Source organism: Macaca mulatta, chromosome 7 (genome assembly GCF_049350105.2).
Source record: "Macaca mulatta isolate MMU2019108-1 chromosome 7, T2T-MMU8v2.0, whole genome shotgun sequence".
Taxonomy (NCBI): domain Eukaryota; kingdom Metazoa; phylum Chordata; class Mammalia; order Primates; family Cercopithecidae; genus Macaca; species Macaca mulatta.
In genome coordinates this window covers 165,028,535-165,045,155 of record NC_133412.1, presented here as the reverse complement: position 1 = coordinate 165,045,155, position 16,621 = coordinate 165,028,535, and the positions used below count along the sequence as shown (strand labels likewise).

Sequence of the window (16,621 nt, the reverse complement as noted above, 5' to 3'; positions counted from 1 at the left end):
TTCTTAGAATTAGGAAAAATTTTACAGGTATTCTAGAACATACAACTTCTTAGAAATTATCTTGACACTACATGTCAAAACCTTAAAATATTTACACTTTTAAACAGTAATTCTGCTTTGAAACTGGAAATTATTTTTGTGGAAATAATCTAAAATACAAACAAAAATATATAAAATATTCTTGGAAGTTTTGTTTGAAGAAAAATTGAAAAAAGTCCAAACGTCATACAGAGGAATGGTTGAAAAACCTAATGGTGTACCTATGTGCATTGGTTTCCTAGGGCTACCATAACACAGTACTGTACCACAAACTGAGTGACTTACAGCAACAGAATTTTCTCTCTTGCAGCTTTGGAGAAAGTCCAAAATTAAAATGTCAGCAGTGTTGATTCCTTCTCTGAGGGAGAATCTGTTCCATCCTCTCTTCCAGTTACTGTGATGGCCAGCAATCCTTAACATTCCCTGACTTGTAGATCACTCCAGTCTCTGCTTCTGTCTTCACATGGCATTATACCTGTGTTCTGTGTATTCACATGGCCATCTTCTTAAAAGGATACCAGTCAGTAGAGGTCCACCCTACTTCAGTATTACCTCTTCTTAACTTCACTGATCACGTCTACAGTGACCCTCTTTCCAAATCAGTTCACATTCTGAGATGCTGGGGCTCAGGACTTCAACATATCTTTTTTAGAAGGGTGTAATTCAGCCCATAACACCATGTGATAGAAACCTAGGTAGCTATGAAAACTAATGTTTAGGAAGAGTTTTTAAGGAGCTGGAAAAACATTTTTAATAAATGAAAAAGGCAGTGATCAAAATTGGGGTGTGTGTGTATGTGTATACATGTATGAATGTGTATATATGTATGTGTATATGTATATATTAGGATCTCACTTTATGAAAATATGTATCATTGAAAGTCTAGCTAGAAATAAACCTTAACTCATTATAACCTTGACACTCATAGATGACTACTTTCTAAATTCAACAAGTTTACTTTTTGATTTTCAAATAAAGCTAATTTAGCTTAGGAAAAGTTAGGAAAAATGTTCCCATATTAAAACTTGTATGGAGTCTTTCATTTTACAATTTTGTTATTATATATAAAGTTGTTTGGGAGACTCCTATTTGGCAAAATATGGAAAGTGTGAAATGAAGCATCACACTTGCTTAATTTGTAAGCTCATTAAACATTTTGTGTTTAATATATAATTGGCTTGATTCTATGGCTTGAGACTCTAAAAGAAAAAGATAGCTCAGTAGTTGTGAGACCCTCAGAAAGACAATTCTGGCTATACAGAGAGACATAAACTATTACAACAAGAGTAACAATTTGGGCACAGTATAGGCATACTTCGGAGATACTGTAGATTCAGTTCCAGACCACCACACTAAAACGAACATTGCAATAAAGCAGATCACATGAGTTTTTTGGTTTCCCAGTGCATACAAAAGTTATCTTTATACTGTAGTCCATTAAGTGTGCAATAGCATTATGTCTAAAAAAGTAATTTACACACTTCAGTTTAAAATACTTTATTTCTAAAAAATGTTAGTGATCATCTGAGTCTTCAGAAAGTTGTAATCTTTTTGCTGGTGGAAGGTTTTGCCTTGATGTTGATGGTTGCTGAATGATCAGGGTGGTGGCTGGTGAAGGTTGAAGTGGCTGTGGCAATTTCTTGAAATAAGACAACAGTGAAGTTGACCACATCTATTACTCTTCCTTTCACAAAAATGTTCCCTGTAGTATGTGATGCTGTTTGATAGCATTTTATCCACAGTAGAACTTCTTTCAAAATTGGATTCCATCCTCTCAAACCCTACTATTGCTTTTCAGCTAAGTTTATGTAATATTCTGAATCCTCTGAATTCATTTAAACAATGTTCACAGCATCTTTTCCAGGACTAGATTCCATCTCCAGAAACTACTTTCTTTGCTTATGTGTAAGAAGCAACTTCTTATCTGTTCATATTTTATCATGAGATGGCAGCCATTCAATTGCATCTTCAGGATCCACTTCTAATTCTAGTTCTCTTGCTGTTTCCACCACATCTGCAATTACTTCCTCTGCTGAAATCTTGAATCCCTCAAAGTCAGCCATGAGGGTTAGAATAAACTTCTTCCAGATTCCTGCTAATGTCCTTATTTTGACCTCTTTTCATGCATCATGAATTTTCTTAATGGCATCTAAAATCCTGAATCCTTTCTAAAAAGTTTTCAATTGCTTTTGCCCAGGTCCATCAGAGGAATCACTATCTATGGCAGCGATAGCCTTACAAAATTTATTTTTTAAGTAATAACACTTGAAAGTTGATCCATGGGATGCAGAATGGATGTGTCTGCAGACATGAAAATAAATAACATTCATCTCTGTATACATCTCTGTCAGGGCTCTTGGGTGACGAAGTGCATTGTCAATGAGAAATAGTGTTTTGAAAGGAATCTTTTTTTTTCTTTGAGCAGTAGATCTCAATGGTAGACTTCAAATATTTAGTAAACCATGCTATGCTTTAAACAGATATGCTGTTATCCAGGCTTTGTTCCATTTATAGAGCACACGCAGAGTTAATTTAGTGTAATACTTAAGGGCCCTAGGATTTTCAAAACAGTGAGTGAGTGTTGGCTTCAACTCAAAGTGACTGATTGCATTAGCCCCTAACAAGAGAGTCAGCCTGGTCCTTTGAAGCCTTGCAGTCAAGCATTGACTTCTCTGTAACTGTGAAAGTCCTAGATGGCATCTTCTTCCAACAGAAGGCTCTTTTGTCTACATTGAAAATCTGTTGTTGAATGTAGCCACCTTCTTAGCTAGATCTTCTGAATAACTTGCTGCAACTTCTACATTAGCACTTTCTTCTTCACCTTGCACTTTTATGTATTGGAGACTGTTTCTTTCCTTAAACCTCATGAACCAACCTCTACTAGCTTTTAGTTTTTCTTCTTCAGCTTCTTCACCTCTCTCAGCCTTCATAGAATTGAGGAGAGTTAGGACCTTGCTCTGAATTAGGTTTTGGCTTAAGGGAATGTTGTGGCTGATTTGATTTTCTGTCCAGACAAATAAAACTTTCTCCACATCAGCAATAAGGCTGTTTCACTTTGTATGTTCACTGGAGTAGTACGTTTAATTTCCTTCAGTAATTTTTTCCTTTGCATTCACAACTTGACTAAGTGATATAAAAGGCCTAGCTTTTGGTCTATCTCGGCTTTCAACGTATTTTCCTCACTAAGCTTAGTCATTTCTAGCTTTTGATTTAAAGTCAGAGATATACGTTTGTTCCTTTCAGTTGAACACGTAGAGGGCGTTTTCGGTTTATTAATTGGCCTAATTTCAATATTGTTGTGTCTTAGGAAACAGGGAGGCCTGAGGAGAGGGAGAGAGATGGAACAGCTGGTTGCCGGAGCCATCAGAACACACACATTTATCGATCAAGTTGCCCATCTTATATAGGTGTGGTTTGTGGCACTCCAAAAACAATTGCAATAGTAATATCAAAGATCACTGAGCACAGGTCACCATAACAGATACAATAATATTGAAAAAGTGTGAACTATTGTGAGAATTACCAAAATGTGACAGAGACATGAAGTGAGCACATGCTATTAGAAAAATGACACTGATAGACTTACTCAACACAGTGTTGCCACGAACGTTCAATTTGCAAAAAATGTAATGTCTGTGAAGCACATTAAAGCAAAGTACAGTAAAATAAGGTATGCCTGTATTCAAAATATTTAAGCTAGTTGCCCAGATATCTTGCCTTTTCAAAAGGAGTAAAAGCTCCTTTCTAAATGTATGCATTAAAGATGGAAAGAAGGAAGTGTATGGCAAAGAACGGTCTAGTGTCAAGAACATGTTAGCCCATAGTAAGCCAAGGATTTAAAAATATTAAAAGTAACAAGAGCATTTAAAAATGTTCTGAGGCTGGAAAACACTGACTTGCTGACTGAGATGGGTGATTAGGAGAGAAAGTATAATTTTAAACTCATATTTTCCTTTGTCTTCTCTATCAAGGAGTTAGTTTTTCAGATAGGAAAGGGTGGAATAAATGTCACCAAAAAGGAAACTGAAGCCTAAGATAGATGGGAAGATTCGTTAGACAAAAAATAACTCCTTTAAAGAAATAATTCAAGTCTCTTTATGTGAACTAGTTAGATACTGTGAACAAGAGAGTGCTTGCATATGAGATTCCTGCACCACTCTCCTAAACTGTTGAAGAATGGTGATGATGACAGGAAAGATGCCAGAACCAAAGATGGAAAAACAATTAATTTTCAAAAAGGGAAAAAGCTGTATTGTGGTGAGCATGGTGTTGATATGAGCCGAATTCCTAAATAATTTAAAGGATGATTTGTCAAATTAAGAAAGGGAGTATCCAGGATAAACTCTAGAAAAGCAAGTCATTGCCATTCTTATTTTCACTCACATTAAAAAGATGTTTTGTTGTAAAAAGAATTAAATATACCTTTTCTGAATATAAAATATTATTTTGTACTGGCATATAAGCCTTTTATTTATATATTTTATGTTTTCTTGTTTTTTTTTAAAGGCTATTGAATTTATGGAAACGTTTGTATTTGCTATTAAACTTCAAAGTCTACAAACCGTAAGGCTTATATTTAAGATTCAAACCCAGACTCCCAGGAAGAAAACCATTGGAAAATGCTCACTATCACTCAGAACCCTTAGCACACAGGAAATGGATTACTCTCTGGATATAACACCGCCTTCAAAAATTTCTGTAAGTGATAATAGTATGTTAAGAGTATTTCATACTTTTAGAATTATTTGGTGGATGGGTTTTTGTTTGTTAGAAGATAACCTGAATAGAATATTAGAGGATCTAGAAGGCTCTCAAGTAGCAATAATATTATTTCCAAATAATATTTTAGAAATGATTGATAAAATGTTAACAGAACTGTTTTCTTTCTCTGTTGGAAAATAACCTCAAGTTTACCTTCTCCTAGCACATTTCTTCTTAATATTTTATACTTCAGGGGAAATAACTTTGAGGTATGAATAACCTTTTTTTAAAAAGATTTTTTAGGTAGCTGATAACTTAGGAAAAACAAAAAAGAATCATAAATTCCAAACTCAATCGGAGATTGCCCTGAAATAGATTAGAAAAGTTGTTTTAACCATGAGTAAGCTATACAGCAGCTCATAAATTGATTAGAAGTTTTACAGCTGATTTTTTTTTTTTTTTTTTTTTTTTGTAAAAAGCTTTATTGCCTAATGGTGCTGATTGGGACCTGCTCTTTGCTTCTCTCAGCAAACTGAACACTGTTTTTAAATCATTTAGGAATTTCTAATTAAATTATATAGATCAAATGTTAGGATAAATATTCATAAAAATCAGTCTTAAGCTTTTATAAGGTCAAACCTATATGTGGTTTTAAATTTATATGGGATTTATATTTTACCTTTTTCCAAAAATATTTAAGGTGACTGGAAGTGCTTCTTAACTCTGGGTACACATTAGAATCATCTGGGAGCTTTAAAAAAATGCCCATACATAAACTAAAAAAAATCAGAATTTTGGGGGATATGGGGCAGAAACATGTTTCCTTCCTTCCTTCTTTCCTTTTCCTTCTCCTCCCCTCCTGTCCTCCCCTCCCCTCGTCCCTTGCCCTCCCTTTCCCTTCCCTTCCCTTCCCTTCCTTTTTTTTGAGGAAGAAAGAAAGCTCTGTAGCCCAGCATGGAGTGCAGTGCACAATCACAGCTCACTACCTTCTCCATCTTTCAGCCCAAGCAATCCTCCAACCTCAGCCTCCTGAGAAGCTAGGACTACAGGCATACCACGATGCCCAGATAATTTTTAAAATTTTTAGTAGAGATGAGGAGTCTCACTATATTGCCCATTCTGGTCTCAAACTCCTGAGTTCAAACAATCCTCTTGCCTCGGCCTCCCAAAGTGCTGGGATTGCAGGCGTGAGCCACTGCGCCCAGCCTTGCCTATTATTCTTTATCTCAACCCCCAATGTGCTGTTCTGTAACTATGACAGGAGTTTGTCACTGGCATATTTGACACTAGCTTAGTAGGTAGTAATCTGCAGCCATAGTTTACAGAAGGCACAAATACACTATTTAAATAGATAATTCATATATTAAAACGTTAAAAACAGAGTATATAAGAAGAGAACTCAGGGATTTTCTGGGGAATTGAGACATTATTATCTGCATTGGAAAATATGAATGAATAATTATGGCTAAATTTCTACTAAATTATATTTCATGTATCAGAGATCTTATAAATATTTGTGTATTTTCTGAATGCCAAGTGCTAGGGTTATAGATTGATACCCTGAAAGAAGAGTGTTTGGGCTATACTGGACCAGTGAGTTTATGTTAGTAAGTGTGACTGTTTCATATTATTGGCTAAAGCAATAATAGTATGCTTTGTTTTAATGTGTTGAAGAGGAAAATAAATATTCTAATTGTGACATTTAAAGAGCCAGACTTGGCCAGGCGTGGTGGCTTACACCTGTAATCCCGGCACTTTGGGAGGCCGAGGCGGGCGGATCACAAAGTCAGGAGATCGAGACCATCCTGGCTAACATGGTGAAACCCCATCTCTACTAAAAATACAAAAAATTAGCCAGACGTGGTGGCGAGCGCCTGTAGTCCTAGCTACTTGGGAGGCTGAGGCAGGAGAATGGCGTGAACCTGGGAGGCGGAGCTTGCGGTGAGCCGAGATTGCGCCACTGCACTCCAGCCTGGGCGACAGAGTGAGGCTCTGTCTCAAAAAAAAGAGCCGGATTTAACCATCCACACTGACAAGTGTTTCACCATGAGCAGCACAACTTTCAGGCTTTTACTCAATAAAGAATTCTTGACCTTGACAAATAGTAATGTAAATAGTTACTTCAGATCTCAAATTTTGGTGTTGAATAATGTGGAAGAAATACGTTTTCCTGAAGAAACAGCTGGCATTTACAGAGATTTTATCTTACGGCTGCCTCAATGCTATGTGATCTAATGATCACACCAAAATTATCACCCCGGTGCTCTTTATCCCTTTTGTGGAGATCAGGGGAACACTTGCCTGAGGTCATACAGCCAGTATTGGGGAGTCAGGATTTGAATGGAGGCAGTCTGATTCCAAAGCCAGCTCTTTTAACTCTACCATGTATTGCCCCCCTAAGAAGATATTCTCAAACATCACCAGATCGTGATGTTCTATAATGATGCTCAACATTTCATTTCAACCCTTCCAGGAAGGCTAACAATATTTTCTTTTCTGAATAAAAGGATACATTATTCAGGAGCAGTTTTGTGCTTATTAAATGCAGTCAATACATACCTGCTAATTGATTGGAATTTTAATTTTTTGGTTACTATGAGATTTAAATAGTTTAAATCTTTGAATAGTTTTTCATGATCTGAAATAAGTGGAACATGAATTGAATTTGTGAAATAACCTTGGCAAGCCGGAAATGGTAAGCCTATTGCCAAATGCTGCTCTTTTGTTTTTTTTTGAGCCCGAGTTTCGCTCTTGATACCCAGGCTGGAGTGCAATGGCGCGATCTCAGCTCACCACAACCTCCGCCTCCCGGGTTCAAGCAATTCTCCTGCCTCAGCCTCCCGAGTAGCTGGGATTACAGGCATGCGTCACCACACCTGGCTAATTTTTGTATTTTTAGTAGAGACAAGGTTTCTCCATGTTGGTCAGGCTGGCCTTAAACTCCTGACCTCAGGTGATCCGCCCACCTCGGCCTCCCAAAGTGCTTGGATTACACGCGTGAGCCACTGCGCCTGGCCAATAGTTTAAATCTTTGAATAGTTTTTCATGATCTGAATTAATGTCCTGGAACATGAATTGAATCTGTGAAATAACCTTGGCAAGTGGGAAATGGTAAGCCTATTGCCAAATGCTGCTCTGTTTTATGAGAGTGAACTCTACAATTGTGTAACAATAAGAGAAGTTTTGCCACCTTTATGTGTTTTCATAAGTGTTATTACATTGTGGGTACAAAACCATAATAAAAAATAATAAAAAAATTTAACCATGATTTCCCTTGTGTTTTATAAACAGTGTGACTCTATCTTTTAAAATATATTTTTTAAATGCCAAGGGCAGCAATTTTTTTGTATCAGCAAAGGTTTTTTTGTTTTGTTTTGTTTTGTTTTATGGCTATCAAATTAGTTCATGTGAAAAGTTGTTAGTTCGTTCTCATTCTGATTACAATCAAAAGCAATAAATTAACTTACTTATTAGAAGTCATCATTTGTTGCCAAATAATATGTTTTATCATCAATTTAGACCTTTTCAAGGGGGAATTAAATTCCAACAGTTGAGTTTGTACTTGTTAAGCAATTCACTTTTCATTTTCTCTCTCTTCATTTCTTATGGCATGACTAGTTTAAAATACAGAATCATATTTTAAGAAAACACCAAGCCTCTGTCAATGTTATGTATATGGAAAGGTGTTTTTTTTTTTTTCCAGTGAGCCATGAGCCAGTTATTGGGGAATAGTGAGCAATGTCAAATATAAATGTCCTCATCAAGTGTCATTCAGTTGTTCTGTAACTTTATTGGAATCAGTACTAGCAAAGACTTTTGTGTCTGTCTATGCTGAGCCCTAGTATGATCTGTAAACATTATGTTCCTACTTTATTCCTATTCTTACTCTTTTCAACATGTAAACAATAGTGTTTTTGTGTTTGGACTACTGTTCTCCCTTTTATTTTTCAGTCCAAGGACCTTGGAATCCACCTAAGTAGTCTGACTTGTGTTGTATTTCACAGACAAATTACCAACTTTCTTCTGCTGTTGGTCAGCAGTGCTGAAGAACACGTTTTAATTTTTCCTCTTCTTTAAGTCTCCTTCATTTTACTGTTTGCCTCAGGTTTTCTTTGACCTTTTCCTTATTATTTACTGCCTCATCACGTTGACTAGCTTCCTTCTTGCCAGCTTTCTTTAGCTTGCTTCCATTCAGCATAGTAATTCAACTCTTAATCCACAGATCTGTTTATTGCTGTCTTCTGATTTTGGTAGCACCTACCCTGATCTCCACAATTAGAAAAAAATGATGATTTTCATATGTAACTTTTTAATCATATTTCATGTGTTCTCTAAAAATAATTTGGTTACATTTAGTTCTTTTGAAAGTGTATTCCTTTTGTGTTAATTTCACTGGCATTTTCTCCAGTGATACTGCTTATGAATTTAATTTACTTTTAATTTGAATTGGCTCTAGGTGTCACTGATTTTGAAGTTTCAGTACGTAGATAGAACCTGTATTTTCAGAATCCATGCAAATGAGTACTTTAAAGAATTCATGATATTTATCTTCTTAACTTTCTCTTGTAGCTTATACTTTTGAATATCATTGGAAAGGAATACTTTCAAAATTTCTAACCTTAACTTTTTCTCTTTGAATTTTGTAATTATCCCAAAAACTTTATTCTTAACTACCAAATGACACTTTTTTGATATGCAGGTTTGCCATGCAGAACTTGAATTGGGGACTTGTTTTCAAGCAGTAAATAGCAGAATTCAGTTACAAATTCTTGAGGCACAATACCTTCCAAGCTCCTCAACACCTTTGACTTTGAGTAAGTATATCAATGGTTCAAAGTAGAATCTTCAGAAAGTATTAGTAATAGAAAGTATTTTTTCTACGTTTCTTACAATGGAGATTAAAATCTTAGTAACTTTTATTATTTAACTTATTTACTTTAAAATTATAGGATTTCAAATTTTAGCCATTGTGTCTACCTTAATACAGTGGTCTCTTGAGTGTTATCCAGTTATGACCTCTTTGCCTTTGATACTGTTTTTTATTTAGCTCATCAGTTCATACAGGTTGAATGTCTAGAGGATTCTCAGTTATATTTTACCCCCTGAAATGATTTATCCTCTCTCTAGGTCTGTGCCCTTTGTGGAATGCCCTGCTAACTAGAAACTTAATTGTAAAAAAATATATATATCAAAAACAAACCTAGAAACACTTTTCCCTCCCTGTGTTTTGTGTACAACCAGGAGTTGTGATACTTTGGTTGTCTAGTCCTAAAGATTTGAGTTGGGGTAGGAGTGCCCCTTTTCCCTACTAAAAGAAGGGAACTGTCTGGGGGCGGACAAAAGCAATGCATGTTCACTGTAACTAGAAAGACTGAAAATAAATGAAACGGAGCATTCAATTCAAGAAGCTAGAAAAACAACAAACACAAAGAAATTAGAAGTAAGGTACTAAAGCTAAAGTTGAAGGTGACAGATATGGAGACAACCACAAAAGGCATAATCAATAAAACTAAAAGCTGTTTCTTTGAAAGAATCATTAAAATAGACAAATCTATAGCAGGTGAGATCAAGTGAAAAAAATAGAGAAAACATGAATGATGTTCTGAGCAATGAAGAGGATATAATTTCAAATTCAGAAGAGATTCTATCATATATAAAGCAATACCATATATAACTATACCAATTTTTTGGGTATCTATGTAAAATAAATGACTTTCTGAGAAATTCAGTGGTTGAAAGTAGAATCTTAAAAAGAGGAAGAAAATCTAAATAAAAGAATAACCATGAAAAGGTAGTTAAAGAACTGCCTCTAATAAAAGCACTAGGCCAAGGTAATTGTACTGGAAGATTCTACCAAATTTTCAAGGAACATGTAATTTTTATTGTATATAAGCTGCTCCAAAGCATGAAAAGAAGATGGAAAAAGTAATTTTGTGAGGTCAGCATATTCTTGATACCAAAACAGAATGGACAGCACACACAAAAAGTAATTATAGACTAATGTCACCTATGTAGATAGATGGAAAATCCTAAAATAAAAATAAGCAAATAAAACCTAACTTGGAATAAATCATCAGGACTATATATAATTAATTCTAGGAAACAAGGACAACAGCTGCGGTTTATAACGGGCTTCCCTTAAAACATCCTCATCAGGATGACCACAGCTCTTCATTCTATCAATCTGATGGTCAGTTCTCAGCCCTCACTTTGTGGCTCCCTCCTTTCTGGGGGTTCTCACTTTCTTGCTTCCCTGGCAGCCCAGCTCTGTCACCTCCAGTTAGTCAGACTGTACTTTCTGCTTGAGCTGTAGGCGCTGTGTCAGTCAGATAGGGGAGTATGCTTAGGTGAAAAGCTGTATCAAGCTGAATTTGACCCAGGGAAGTTCCCATCTCTTACCAGTTGACTTCCCTCCGATTTCTTTCTGCTTTTAGTGTTTTTAAATTTTTTTCCAAAGTTTATAATTGTTATTTATGGGAAGGTTAGTTTATACAAACTTTTCTGCCATTACTGGAAGCTCTACATCTCAAATTTATTTAATGTATAGATTTTATCTAGTGGGCATATACTTAACTCCTGGAGTATTTTATATTTTACTTATATAAAATTGTGAAATAAATACCTCCAGCTGTCTAAAAAATTGGCACCTCTCTTTAGTGTGATCCTTTTCAGTGTGCACTCTTACTGTAATTGTTGTTTATGCCTCCATTTCCAGTCTTTAATGGTATTCAGCCACAGAAAGATTAAGTTCATTTAAAGTTATAGTAGTAAAGTATGGCCAAAGTTATAAAGTTGACTAGAGCTGTTTTCTGTTATGGTTGTAGCTCATCGAACATTTAAAAGTGACTTACCTGTATTTTTACAATAAATGTTATATATATAAATTCCAACTTGGATGTGTATATACACACCTTTATATGGTATTTTGAAAAACATTTTATAAACCAGTATTTCTAATTTTTAAGGTTTTTTTGTGAAGGTGGGAATGTTTAGCTCGGGAGAGTTGATTTACAAGAAAAAGACACGCTTACTGAAGGCCTCCAATGGAAGAGTCAAGTGGGGAGAGACTATGATTTTTCCACTTATACAGAGTGAAAGAGACATTGTTTTTCTCATTAAGCTTTATAGTCGAAGCTCTGTAAGAAGAAAACACTTTGTGGGCCAGGTTAGTAGGATTTTTTATCCTTCCTTGTATTTTTCTATGCATTCAAACAGTCACTTAACAAAGAGAATACAGGAAATATTAAAGTCGAATAGAGTACAGTTCTTTAGCATCATAAATCAAAATTCATTGTTGCTACAAAAATCAAAACTTGTCAGACTTTTTGCTTTAATATAAATAGTTGGAATTTCTGAGCAATCAGGTTTATCTTTAAATATGTTTTTTTCTGAGCTTTTTTACTTTAAAAACGATGAGCATTATCAGTTTTTCAGTACTACTGATTTGTTCCTTGTGGAAGGAGGGAACATTAAGTATTTAAATCAATTTCTTAAGACTTTGAGTATCAAATTTACTTTATTTTGTTTAATCTTTGATTTAATGTTTAACATGGGCACTTTTTATATGCTCTTACCTGAGTTATGTTAGTTTTGAATTCCTAGAACATGTCCATTTTAACAGTGGTTGTGATATTATTTAGTTAATACTACTGTCTGAATTATTTTAAAGTCTTGGTACAATTTGTGTAAAACAACATAACACTTGCTAACTTGCAAGTCTTCTAGGAACTTGTTTCCTTTCCTTACTCTGAATAGACTAGTGGTAGCTATCCATTATCGTTCACCTTAATTACAATTGTTTGAACCACATTTAAATTCCACAATCTATATTATTGGTTTAAAATCTTCAACTTGATAAGATATTATTGACAGTCTGCATGAAATCCTCAAATTATATATGACTTTTCAAAGATTGATATCAGCTCCTTGATTTACTTTTTAATATATACTTTTACATAAAATATTAATAAAAATGTTGTTTTGTTTATAATTTACTCTTTGGAAAATAACTTGAATTCAAGAATTCATATAACCAGCACACTTTTGAAAGCCATTAAGCCTATGAAGTCAATTCAGTTAAAGTTTTCGTATATCATCAAGCCTCAACTTAATGGTATGAATGGAATAGGAAATTTACTTGAAATTATTTTCATGATAACATTTGTGGTGATTCCATTCTCTTGGCTAAGATTTTAGTTAGAATAATAATTCTGGAAAGGTTCTTGCTGGTCATCTGCTCCCTATGGCTTATCTGGTGTAGCCTTAGGAGGAACCATGATGGGGCAGCCAAAGGTGAACTCAAGGTCTTCCACCCCTGTATCAACCAAAGTACTCTAATGTCTGTTTTACATACTGGGGTTATTTGTAAGATTTCATTTGAAAGGAAGGTTCTTTAGACCAAGAAAGAAAAGGAAAAAGATTTAAACCAATGACCTGCTCTAATCTCTTAGAAACTGAATCTCAGAGAAGTTAACTCCAAGGTAAAAGCATTTGTTAGTGCTAGAGGTAAGGTGAGAATTCAAGTTTTTTTATTCCTTGTCTTCATAAAGGTTCATAATAATATAATTATTGTGATGTCTTTTGTATAATTTGCATAATACTATGTATGTGTTCACATGTAGTATTTAAGTTACATAAGTGATGGGTACTATGAAATTACTATTGATCAAGAATGACTATTTATTAGATTTTAATTGAGATTATGGTTTATTTCATGTAAAAGGTCCTTTAAAATGCACATTCCTTACCAATCTAACTTGAATCATGATTAGCTTCACTTTAATTGATCTTTACAAGAATGTTTTTGAGTGGTCGGCATCAGTTTTAAGTTGAGCTCCTAGATTTCTTGAATAGGAAAGGATACTAATAACTGTTCTAGGGGAAATGATTTTGTAATATTTCACCTTGAAATTTTTTTTTTTTTTTTGAAATGGAGTCTCGCTCTGTTGCGCAAGCTGGAGTGCAGTGGCACGATCTCGGCTCACTGCAAGCTCCGCCTCCCGGGTTCACAGCATTCTCCTGCCTCAGACTCCCAAGTAGCTGGGACTACAGGCACCCGCCACCACGCCTGGCTAATTTTTTGCATTTTTAGTAGAGACAGGGTTTCACTGTGTTAGCCAGGATGGTCTCGATCTCCTGACCTCGTGGTCTGCCCGCCTCGGCCTCCCAAAGTGCTGGGATTACAGGCGTGAGCCACTGCGCCTGACTGCCTCACCTTGAATTTTTTAATTGAATTGAACCTTATAAACTAGTCTTCAGAATGACTAAACAGGTTAAATGTTTTAGCATTTAAATGTCAAATAGAGAAATCAAACTGACTTTTGGAAAAAAGAAAGATGTTTAATTTCAAATATATGAACCAAACTTCCAAATTTCTTCCATCAGTAAGAGTAACTAACTGTCTGAACTTAGTTATTATTACTGTGTCAAGTTAAATGATTGTACTTACTTTCCTTTACAGATTTGGATAAGTGAAGACAGTAATAACATTGAAGCAGTGAACCAGTGGAAAGAGACAGTAGTAAATCCAGAAAAGGTTGTTATCAAGTGGCACAAATTAAATCCATCTTGAAGACTTCACACATTAATTTGGTGAAGAATTTGACATTCTTTTAGAAGACTTATGATTTCAGTTTGCTACCAATGAGAAGAGACAAATCAATAAATTTGTCAATTTATGGGGGCTATAATTACAGTATATATTGTATCTGATAGAAAATTTGATAAGAAAATATAATGAATTTTATCAGATATCCAAAGTAAAGGAAATGTTTTAAAACTGTGCAACACGACACAGATAGTAAAATCAAAGGATAGTATTAAGATGACTAAATAAATTATAAAGTCTATGAGAATATCAACCGCTGATAGTTCTTTCTATATTATGTTTTTGCTTTTGTATTTTAAGCTTTACTTAGATATTCAAAACCTGGTATAGCAAGTCTCTTAGTACTATTGATATTTAGAAGACTTTAACATTACTTCAGTGCTAGACATTATTGATTGGGTCTTGGCTCCACTGTTTACCTCTTGCTATATATTTTCTCCTGGTAAAAATGAATTGAACCATTTCAACTATTTTCTATATTGGGGGAAAGTTTATGCCCTGTGTTTTATAATTTTTTACCCATAAGACATCACATTACCACTTTGTAAGCTACTTATCTCCAAGAAACTTCAGAAATAGAAAACTACATTTTGGCAGGAATAATTGAAAACACCAGAAGGTTGAAGTTTAATTGGAAACCCAGAATATACATACTTTACTGTTTTCTTCCCTCAAATATTTTACTATTTGTTTTATTTGGAGTAAAAGTGAGAGTATCATCCATATGGTCCATCCTAATTCACAGAATTAAATGAGCTTAAATAGCAAATTCAGTATTTTATGATAATCAGTTCTTTGTTTTTAGTTTTTAAAATTTAGATTATTCTGTAATTTACAATGTTTGAGTATTTTCCCATGTTTTTTTTTTTTTATTTATAACCATACCTGATTATACTGTGTAACAAATAAGTATTTTCTATTGTAGTTTTCTTTCCAGTACTTTAATTAGAACTCAGTATTTGGAAATAATTTCAGTTTAATTGACCATAAGAAGTGTGGCCAAAAAGAACAGCTTTTTGAAGGGGCAGATGACATTATACCTGATTTTAGAAAATCTCACTTTATTTTTGCTAATAAGTAGACCAAGTGCTCTGTGTTCTCAGTCTTCCCTTCCCCCCCGCCACATTCTTACTTTGTCACACACATGCAGAGATAGATGGTGATATTTTAGGCCAGGAGTATGCCTTGCTATAACCTAAGCATGCCTTGTTTATTCCAGCTCCTATGTTCTATGTATATCATTAACATTTTCCCAAATAAACATTTAATTCTCCTTTCCCTAGGTGCCATCTCCTCAAGCTACAAAATATCCATATCTTGTATCCCCTTTGCTTCTACTGCCCTGATTTTGTGGTACCAGTACTCTCTGCCACTGAACATTTTGAAATACTTTTGTTTTAGATTTGTAAAAAATGACATATAGGTCAATACTGACATGGACTTTTAAGATAAATCACCTGTGTGATACTATTTTGAATCTGAGACAAATACAAATTTTAAAAATTGTTTTTAAAAATAGACTTTTTTTTAGAGCAGTTGTAGGTTAACAGAAAAATTGAGAGGAAGATAGAGTTTCCTTTCTCCCCCAACAAAGCCCTCAACAGCCTCCCACGCTATCAATATCCTGCACCACAATGGTACATTGTTAGAATCGGTGAACCTACTCTCAAATATCATTATCATCCAAAGTTCATGGTTTACATTAGGGTTCCCTCTTGGTGTTATACATTCTATAGGTTTTGATAAACGTATGATGATATGTATCCATCATTATAATATAGAGTAGTTTCACTGCCCTATACATCCTCTGCAAATGCAACTATTTTGATGGGTACCAAAGAAGTAAATGTATTTACTGGCTTTCAGATAATAAATAACAGGCTTTATTGTTTATTTTAAAAGCTACAATTTGTTTTAGCTGGTTTCTCTGTTCTATTAATGCTTTCAATTTCCAAATTTAATATATGTAGTCATGCATTTAACTCAATATTTAATTATTTTATTTATTTAATTATTTAATTTTCTATATTCCTTTTTTTTTTTTTTTGAGATGGAGTCTTGCTCTGTTGCCCAGTCTGGAGTGCAGTGGCGTAATCTCGGCTCACTGCAAGCTCTGCCTTCCAGGTTCATGCCATTCTCCTGCCTCAGCCTCCCAAGTAGCTGGCACTACAGGCACCCGCCACCACGCTGGGCTAATTTTTTGTATTTTTAGTAGAGACGGGGTTTCACCATGGTCTCGATCTCCTGACCTCATGAAGTGCCTGCCTCGGCCTC

At 34.8% G+C, this 16,621-nt stretch overlaps 1 protein-coding gene across 14 annotated transcripts in view; it reads left to right on the top strand.

The window, feature by feature from the left end:
* The window catches only part of TC2N (tandem C2 domains, nuclear), an 87,983-nt gene extending 71,731 nt beyond the window's left edge, over window positions 1–16,252 (top strand). For all 14 annotated transcript variants that reach the window (XM_077941631.1, XM_077941630.1, XM_077941633.1 and 11 more), the window contains 4 exons: window positions 4,546–4,737; window positions 9,440–9,554; window positions 11,706–11,905; window positions 14,201–16,252. In XM_077941631.1, the coding sequence (XP_077797757.1) occupies window positions 4,546–4,737; window positions 9,440–9,554; window positions 11,706–11,905; window positions 14,201–14,311 (618 nt within the window). In that variant the 3' untranslated portion in view covers window positions 14,312–16,252. The remainder of the gene's footprint in view (window positions 1–4,545; window positions 4,738–9,439; window positions 9,555–11,705; window positions 11,906–14,200) is intronic.
* The last annotated feature ends 369 nt before the right edge of the window (window positions 16,253–16,621 follow it).